This window comes from Phacochoerus africanus, chromosome X, assembly GCF_016906955.1.
Source record: "Phacochoerus africanus isolate WHEZ1 chromosome X, ROS_Pafr_v1, whole genome shotgun sequence".
Taxonomy (NCBI): domain Eukaryota; kingdom Metazoa; phylum Chordata; class Mammalia; order Artiodactyla; family Suidae; genus Phacochoerus; species Phacochoerus africanus.
Window position 1 is genome coordinate 67,385,428 of NC_062560.1, and position 10,139 is coordinate 67,395,566.

At 37.0% G+C, this 10,139-nt stretch overlaps 1 protein-coding gene across 2 annotated transcripts; it reads right to left on the bottom strand.

Moving 5' to 3' along the window:
• Positions 1–920: 920 nt before the first annotated feature.
• Positions 921–7,941, bottom strand: ITM2A (integral membrane protein 2A). 2 transcript variants are annotated; one of them, XM_047764590.1, is made up of 6 exons: positions 7,650–7,935; positions 3,619–3,750; positions 3,145–3,342; positions 2,800–2,910; positions 1,842–1,992; positions 921–1,694 (listed from the first exon to the last, which is right to left on the bottom strand). In XM_047764590.1, exons 1-6 carry the CDS (start codon positions 7,758–7,760, stop codon positions 1,606–1,608), a joined length of 792 nt encoding a protein of 263 aa, XP_047620546.1. In that variant the 5' UTR covers positions 7,761–7,935; the 3' UTR covers positions 921–1,605. The 2 variants fall into 2 exon arrangements, with proteins under 2 accessions (XP_047620546.1, XP_047620544.1); XM_047764588.1 differs by having other exon boundaries at positions 1,444–1,694; positions 7,647–7,941.
• Positions 7,942–10,139: the final 2,198 nt, after the last annotated feature.

A 10,139-nucleotide genomic window follows, 5' to 3' on the forward strand; every position in this document is an offset into this window, starting at 1 on the left:
TGCTTTTTGTTTCACATATTATCGCATTAATGAGAATGTCTAAAACAACGCTGAATAGATATAATAACCAGTATACTTTTTTAAGTTTCACCATTTGTCATGTTTGTCATGATGCTGTTTAAGATAAGTATGTAAAAACATATATCTCCCTTTTGATGATATTTATACTGTTAAACAAAGAACAGGACTATAATTTTATCAAATTCATTCTGAATATTCTCATTCTTTATTAGAAACCAGGTCTTTAATTTTTCAGCTACTGCTATTGTTTTCTAATGATTACATCTTTTTTCCATTTAAAGGTTTATGTTATAGCTTTATTTCTAAATGCTTGAAGAATATTTAAGTAATTATTTTCTTTTATAAAAAGGGAGTGTTTAGGGCTATGGATTTGATTGGGTACAGTTTTGGCTACCAAAATTAATCATCAATCACTATCATCAGGTGATTGGTGCTATCAGGAATGATTTTTAACCTAACATAAGAGAAAGAGTCTAAAGTGCTGGTCCTTTTTGTATAGAGTTTATGCTCTTAGACAAGTCAGTAAAGATCACAGCATGTGACATTATTAAAAGACATCAATGTCTTATCCAAGATTAGTTCTTAATGACCTATTGCAGCTGTATATGTTGTTTATGTTTTTATGAAAAAGGAAGTATATTAAAGGTTTGAAATTGCTATGGGCTTGAAGGCTTTTAATAAATAGTTGAATTTACATGTAAGCCAATAATGGGATCTTTATAAAAATAATTGATATAATATCCAAGAAGAATAAGATATGAGATTATAAAATATAAATGTGTAAAGGTAGGAGTAAGATAAAGGCAGGCTCATACTTTTGGATTTCTTGCAGGTACAGTAAAGCTAAATAGGTAATGTTAACTGTTAATATTAAGTATCCCTCAAATGACAACCAGTGGTTGAATATGGTAAAATTTATTATAGGATTGTAGAATTCATACAACCTAAATTCCTTATAGCATTCAGCACTAACACAGTTTTGTGGATTTCACAATACAGTTACCAGTGAGGGTCACTGTATTAGTGAAAATGACTTCTTTATGAAAGTTTTTCACATATAAGTCATATCTATTACAGAACACCTAACATAAATGCAAAAATTTAATTTCTAAATTCAGGAAAGTTGCACATAATGAAACAAAACAAGACAATGTTAAGATATTTGACAAGCGCTACACAAAAAGGTTGAAAACAATTTTAAATATTTTAAATTTAAAACATGTTTCACCGTATGATTGAAAATCTTACTTTAAAGACACACATATACACAAAGGATGGAATTCATTGTCAGGATGTTAGCCAACACCTTCACATTGCATTCAAAAACATAAACCCTATAAATTCAAAAGAAAAACATAAAAATCATTTCATTTCAGTTTCAAACAATAAGCAATGCCAATTAAATTAAAAATTGACAAGAGCTTGCAATGGTTAGTAGTTTTTATTTTCTTTCTTTTTTTTAAGTATAAGCAATAGAGGAAATGCATGAGTAAATATCTTGAATGTCCTACACACTTTAATATTGAAGTCATATTGTAAATCTTTGACTTCCTATTACTAAGTGCACTCTTTTTCTGTTGCCTCTCACTCTTGACAGATCTTGGTCTCAACAATAAATTCATTGGGGAAGTGTCTAATCTTCCAGCACTTATCAATGGCACGTTTGTTGAAACCTGTGAGGAAATGCACAAAAAAGTGGCTTTTTCATTTTTGTATAAGTTAAAATATATCTAGATTTGCTTTCTACTTTTCCCTCACTCCACCCCTACTCTTCTTCATGGCTAAATAACACAGGGTGAAGAAAAAAGTAAATTTCCTACCCAGCAAGAGGTCTCTTCTACGGAGGCGGAAAGACTTGCGGTTGTTGCAAAGTTGGTAAATAAAGATGCCAAGGTTACTAACATCACGAATCTCTTCCACAGCAACCAGGTCTTCATGAACCACATAAGTGTGAGGGAGGTATTTGCCACGCTAAAAAAGTTTTTTTAAATACTGAAATGAGAAATTCTTAAAAACAATACTTAAATTCTCATCTATAGTGCATATACTTTTTATTTTTTTCTATTTTTGGTTCTCTCTCTCTCTATATATATATATATGTATTTATATACACACATTATTATAGTTGATTTACTATGTTCTGTCAATTTTGGCTGTACAGTAAAGTGACCCATCTATACACACACACACGCATATATATAATACATTCTTTTTTTATTTTATTTTCCCACTAATACATTCTTTTTCTCACATTACCCTCCATCATGTTCCTTCACAAGTGGTTAGATATAGTTCCTTGTGCTATACAGCAGGATCTCATTGCTTATCCACTCCAAATACTATAGTTTGTGTCAAATCAACTTTATTTTTAGAGCCATTTTAGGATCACAGAATATTTTTATTTGAAAATTATTTCAATGAATGTTTTGGCTCAAATCATTGATTCTTTTTGGTCCTTTTGTCTTTTCTAGGGCTGCACCCATGGCATATGGAGGTTCCCAGGCTAGGGGTTGAATAGAAGCTGTAGCCACCGTCCTACGCCAGAGCCACAGCAACGCGGGATCCGAGCCACGTCTGTGACTTACACCACAGTTCACGGCAACGCTGGATCCTTAACCCACTGAGCAAGGCCAGGGATCGAACCCGCGACCTCATGGTTCCTAGTCGGATTCATTAACCACTGAGCCATGATGGGAACGCCTCAAATCATTAATTTTTAAAATGAAGCAATATTATACAGACATGACTATATAAAAAATTGACATCCAAAATACTTACTGCCAGTTTGCCAAAGAGCTCCACAAGATACTTAGGAGGCATAACAATGGAGGTATTGAGAGGCATCAGATAGCAGTTCCCCAGCAGCAAGTCCAGGTAAGCAGTCATGCCCTATTGAGGAGGGGGAAAATGTTAGGTATGTATGATATAGAGAGTATCAATTCTACAGGATTTTCTGAAGACCAATTAGCTACAACCTTTCAAAGTTAACTAAAGCATATTCAATAGCAAAAGAATGAAAAAAGGCTTCGCTGAAAAAAGTTGTACATTTATGAACAAATTTAACACATCGATAAACTAAGAAAAAGGACAATTCAGGAATACCTAGAAGAATGAGAACCTTACCTTTTCAAAGTCATGAATAATTGCTGCAGGGTCACTATCAGAGAAACTGGGGACAGGCACATCAATGATTGCAATGTTGTCATCTTCACGAATATCAGCCTCTTCCATCACAGGCAGGAAGTAGGGCTCTCCTCCTTGGAGGGAATTTGCAGGGTCCGCAGAATCAAAGAAGCACATCTCTCCATGGTAGATGGTACTCTAAAAGATGAAAAGAGAGAATCAAAACTTTCTCATAATCACAACCACGACATTTGAATCACCTCTCAAATTCATATCGAGTTGTTGTCCCATTTATCAAGTTGAGGATTTTTGATTACAGTTATCATCATGAAGACAAATCAATTTTATAAACTGAGAGGTAATTTGAACTTTCCTTAAATCTTCATTTTCCTGGTGACCACCTAGAATTATTTAAGTTGCCACTAAAGTATATCAATCAGTAATCCAAAAGATAAGGATTTTCATTATTATTACCTTGGGCATGAAGTACTTGTAAATGCAGGCTCCACCAACAATAAGTCCTGCCAAGATGAATGAAAGGCCTACGAGAGTAAGCATGCATCTCCCAGAGAAGCCCTCTTTTTCCTTAGTGGCAACTTGGAGTTCCTATTTATTAAAAAGCAAAAACAGAACAAAAAACAAACATATTATGCTTTTAGACACATAGCTGCTTTTGTGTACAATTTACCTCCCTTGAAAGCCAAGATATTTTAAAAGATATTAATTCATCCTAACCTAGAATCACTTCAAGACAATATCAGATGTCTCTAATTTATAATAACCTTTTTCTAGCATTTCCAAATCAAAGAATAAAGTTATTTCAAAGAAAACACTTCTCAAGTTAGCTAAAAATAACTACTCATTAATACAATAAATTATTATTATTATTATTTTTTGTCTTTTTAAGGCTGTGCCCTCAGCATGTGGAGGTTTCCAGAGCTGTAGTCTCTGGCCTACACCACAGTCAGCAATGCCAGACCCAAGCCGAGCCTGTGACTTACACCACAGCTCACAGCAATGTCAGATCCTTAACCCACTGAGCAAAGCCAGGGATTGAACCTGCGTCCTCATGGATGCTAGTCAGATTCGTTTCTGCTGAGCCATGATGGGAACACCAAGTTATCCTGGGAAGCCATTACTTTTTGGACTTGGTCAGTGACACAATCACTAACTTTCTAGAATATAATTATGTTTCTTTAGTATTTTTTGTAAATCAATTGTTTGCCAAACTTAAAGGTGAATTATTTATTTATTTATTTATTTATTTATTTATTTATTTATTTATGTATTTTCTGCTTTTTAGGGCCGCACCTGCAACGTATGGAAGTTCCCAGGCTAGGGGTCGAATTGGAGCTGTAGCTGATGGCCTAAACCACAGCCACAGCAACTCTGGATTCAAGGTGATGGCAATGCAAGATCCTTAACCCACTGAGCAGGGCCAAACCCACATCCTCAGTGATATTAGTCAGGTTCATTACCACTGAGCCACAATGGGAACTCCATAATTATTGATTTATTAGCTGATTTTCACAAAGCTGTTTTTTGAAAATTAAGTTTTATTGGAAGGAGTTCTATAAAGTAGGTATATACCATTTCCCCTATTTTAGAAATTAAAATGTTGAAGATGAGATATATTTCATAATATTCTTAATTTTAATGAGAAATTAGGCTTCCTAATGTCACTCAATATTCCTTGGCTGTGTATTGCTTGAATGAAATAATGTTTTCTAAGTTCTGAGCAAAACACAAGATTTAAAATATAGCCACAGCTAGGCATTGTGTATATAACAATGTCTTTAAAATTCTGTTAAATCCATAATTTGTTTAGTATTGGAATAATAAAGAGCTAAAGCAAACAAGTAACTGGTTAACTCTCTACTCTTCTCAGGGAAGTGGACCAAGGGACCCTCCAATCCAATTCTCGTATGTCACAATATGCCCTAAGTAGTAGTATTACTGAAGGGTAGAATAAATGAAGTTGGCAAATCTGGTAAATCTAGGGTAAATCTGGTAAAATCTAATAAATCTCCAGTAACTCATTCAGACATGTAAATAGAATTGTTTTAGTATTTTAGGCCATTAGCTCTTTTCCCCAACTACTATAATGCTTATGGGACCTAATTAAACTTCAATTAATTTGATGGAAACAAACACATGGATTCTAAGAAGAGGCAATCATTTCATAAATGGCTTGTCAGAAATGATTTTTTGTTTAAAATTGAAAGAAATTTGATATTCACATTTTAACTGCATTTAAGTTCAAACCCTCCATTAATACTCTATAGACCTTGAAGGATTTTCCTTGTCTCAATAATTTTCAGAAATTTAAAATTATTTTTATCTTAAAAATAACCTAATATTAACACTACAAAGGCTATAAATTATGATTGTGAATCACTATAATATATAGAGCTAGAGGCTTAGAAATTATATTTCATCTGATTAAACTGAGGTCTAGAAAAATGAAGTGACTTGCCTGTAAGTCACAAAATAATTTAATGTGAAATTCTCAAAGAAACTTATTAATTTTTCTCATCACTGAAACATGAGAAGAAAAATCTGCACTGCAATTTCATTTCTCCTTCTAGTATTTCAGGGGGTTTATTATTAAACTAGAGTGTCAATTTCATAATATTTCCCACCATAGTAAGCAAGATATGGAAACAATCTAAGTGCCCATGGGTGGACGAATGTATTACGAATAAGGATTATTTCTTATTTAAATTTGACGGACTTCAGTATGGTGGGGGCTGCCACTTACCACAGCTCATTTCCCTCTGAACTGTATTTTAAAGTCATTGTACACAACCTCTGATATATTATCTATTGTCTTCAATTTCTGATGAGCTGATCAATACATCACAATATAATGTGCCAAGTATTATTAAATCAGTATCTTATAGAGGCCAGGTCAGGATCCTATGGGAACTTGAACATCCAATGAAGAAATATAATCATAATGCGTATACTCATTTTTGTTTATTTCTCATCACACTGCAGGCCTGGTAGAAGTATTGCTGGCATATTAACTGAATTCAACTACAAGTCATAAAGTCTGTGGTGGAGAGGGAAAAAAAGATTCTTTTATGGCTATATTTAACTACTGGCATCTAATTAGACTTCCAAAAATATTTGGCTATATTTCCCTTACAAATTAGCAGGACAATTATTCGATCTTCTGTCATTTCATCAAAACCTTGATAATGGAAGAAGGTGTTTTTGAGTTCTGAAAGGTAGCTAGCTTGATTGCTGGGTTAACCACTGAAATTTTCCATGATAAAAAGTCTGCAAAAGCTCATTAGCATTTCAAATTGTGTGCATACTCAGTTTTACTACGCGGATTCTTATTTCACTCAAACATCTTTTCAAATCTCAACACTGAACAGAAAAGTCTAAACTTTATAGGGAGAATAAGACAAGTTAGGGCAGATTTGAAAGCTTCGACACTGCACAGATTTTGTAGAACAGGAAAAAAAAATACGATTGTGCCTTTTAACGTTGAAATTACACTGAAGAAAATGAGTAGTTTGCCAACACTGAAAACATGTTAGATGTTTAAAGGAAATAGAAACTGAATGAAATAAATAATGGTTAACATTTTGGGGAGAGAATCTCCCCAGTTCCGGGCAATGCTAGAAGATTAAATTACAAGGTCGGACCTGCTTCAGATCTTTCCTATGGAGGAGGGTGGGTAAAGGGGATACCCCTCAAAAAGGACACACTGTATAAAAAGAAAAAGAAAGAAAAACAAAAACCCTCAAAATTTATTTTTCAGAAGAGTGTTTTCTTTAGGAAATGCCACTCCAAAATTATTCAAGGCTCTTGCAGCAGGGGAGGGCAGGGTTTACCTCTCAGATTCTAATTAAGACCAACTTCAGCTTTGACAGCTCCTTTACCAACCTATGACCGGGAAGAAATTGAAAATATTATACAAGTGGACACAGACACCACTTGTCCCAAACATACTGCTTCCAGTCAAAGTTACCTTTTGCTCCCCGCCCCACCTCCACATTCAGCGATCCTGTAAATACTTAATTTCATAGAACTTCGTACACGTCAAAAGCGAATAAAGATTTAAATCTCGTGTCTCCTCAGCCCCTGTGGAAGCTGTGTACGCCCCTTGAACCGACTGGATGGCGTGGCTCTCTTTGATCCCCAGCAACCTAGTGTTCCCCAGGACAAAGTGCCATAGGGTCCCAGGGGTTCCTTTCAAATTCCCTCCAACACCCCTCCGCGACGTACAACGTGGGCTGGGATCGACCAAACGCCGGACGCGCAGAGTTGCTAAGGGGAGTGGGGTACCGCAAGCGGAAGGTGGGGCGACTGGGCAAACCCAACGGACAGGCCAGAAAGGACAGGGCAGAGAGGATCACCTGAAAACATGGGAGCTACGGAGCAGCTCTCATTTTGTTCTCTGCCAACATTTCTCTTCCTCCCCCCTCAAGCACCCTCTCCCCACCGTCCCTACCCTAACAGGCAGTCAGAGGTGGAGTGGGGACAGCTACCTTGCCAGTCAGGATCTGAGCACGGACCGTATGGCTTACGAGGGCCTCCCCGTCTTGCTGCGCCTCCTCTTTTTGCACCGCTGCGGGTGTGTTGAAGGCGATTTTCACCATGGTGAACCTTCAGGCTTCGCGGTAATGCACGGCTCAAATCAGTGTCCTCGGCTGCAGGCTGGAATAGGAGAAGATCGCGCTAGGCTTAGAATCACCTTCTTTATCCTGGTCTGCCTTACACTACTACGAGCCCAGGTCTGAGGATACTTATGACGCAAGGACACCGTGGGCGGACCCAGTGAAGGGCCGAGGGAGGAGCAGGAGGGAGTGGGGGTGAGGTCCAAGTGCTTGAATGGGGGATGGGGGTTGCCTGTGGGAGAAGAGGCAGGGTGGAGCCAGTGGTCTGGGACTCAAAACCCTCATCTGCACTCCAGGCATTCTCCCACCCGCTCTCTGTTTTCTCAGATAAGAGCAAGACGGGAAGGAAACCTGCTCTGTTGTGTCTTTCTGCTTCTGTCCAGGCCACAATAGATCCTGACCCTGATTCTGTTTTCCCAAACTTGGATCTGGCCTCCCGTGGGGCTGGAAACTGTAACTTGGCACCATTTCTAGCTTCCTCCTTTCTGCACCCACCCAGGGCCCCAAAGCATACTTCCAAGACTGTTTTGTACATTTACAATAAAACCTTCCCTTCAAAGAACACTGAGAAGCATGTTTGTAACTTGGTTCATTCTGTCAACACATTTTTTTCATTCCTGAACATTTGTTTGTAATTTTAATTTTCCAAGCTAGGGCAATGCTAAATCAGAAATACAGGACGTCATCTACTCAATTCCCATTTTTCAGGTAGAACATGATGAGACACAGAGAAATGTGGAAAGCTCAGAGAAAATCCTTGAAATAATCCAGATCTTTCTCCCAGGCTAGGGAAACAAGATTAAGGTCTCACCCCAGAGCTTGTTTGTCTTCAGCCACCAGCTGTGAAATCTGAAGGAAGAAAAGCAGGGGTATGTGTATTACCTATGAGTTTAGGGAGGTTGGAAGTGTAGGTGGAGGACAGAAAATTAACCCGGGTTTAAAGAGGAAAAAACAAAACAATAATCTCAAAGGGGGTGAGTTAGAAATCATTGGAACATTTACATGTGCAGCCATGATATGTGCAGCCATGATATTACTTAACTGGCATGTGCAGTCATGATATTACTTAACTGGCAATTCTTGATTGGTGACAGTGATAGAAATCTCACCATATGAGATTCATGCTATAGAGGTTGGTGACAACAGGTGATAGTGGTAAAGGGTTTATAAATAGTCCTCCTTCTAAAGACAGCAGAGGGGTCTAAACTGCTAAAACTTACTGAAAAAAAAAAAGAATCCCCTTTCTACTCATATACTTATTAAAGTGACTTGAATATGTTCAGAATCACCACCCCTCTCTCCAATAAATTCCAGGTTCGAATTTTTCCTTGACTCTGAAGTGCATAGCCCGTCTCCACTGTGGGAGTTTTGTAAAAACAGCTTTCATTTTCTTGGATAGCTGCAGATAGGAAAGTAGATGGAGGGGAACAGTGAAGAGCCTGTGCTTTACACAGGGCCAAAATGTTTTGAGTTTGCTTAGAAGCATTGATGTCTTATGTTCTTTTACTTATTCTTTGCTGAAGTGTGGCCATTATAATTTAACATTTATGGGTAGTGTAGACTGAGGAAATCTCAACTTCCTAGCATATTTCTCTTTATAGTTACTTTCTGTTTGCCATCACATTTGTGACAACTCATCCTAGAGCCTGAGCTAGTCTGGCCCTGTGATCTATACCACACAGATGGTTGAACCAATGGTTGCTCTAACACATCTACCTTCTAAGTGCCAGGTGCTAGGTGGGATAGTAATGAATTTTGTTAGTGTATCTTCCCTGATATGTGGTCAGGTAGAAGGGTCAAGGATAATTTCTATTTTTCAAATGAATAGAGCCAAACTCTAATAACAACCAATGATGTGTATGATTCATTGCTGAGTTTGTGACATTGAGCAAGCCACTTCATCTCCTTGGGACTCACGTTCTACTCAGTAGAATGGTATAGTATTTACATCCTGCTGCTGTGAGGACCATTTAGGATAATGCATTAGGAAACACATTTTAAATTATGAAAGGGATAGAAGAGTGAAATGGTTGGTTATGCTACATTTCTTATTTTAGTATGTAACATAGCAAGTATCAAGGTTATAGGGATGATCTATTTTTTTTTATTCCTATGATTATTCTTTAGCTTCTAGAGCTGCTCAACACCCCATAGTCTCTGAATAAAGATCTCTTAGAAAAGGTCAGACTTCCAAGAATAGTCATGTAACTCAGCATCTAACTTTTCTGCAGGATTGCTTTGTTTTTTTGATTTTTTTGAAATTTTATTTTTATTAAAGTATAGTTGACTTACAGTGTTATGTCAATTTCCACAGTTTACATAGTGAACCCGCCATATATATGTATGCATTTTTTTTCTCAT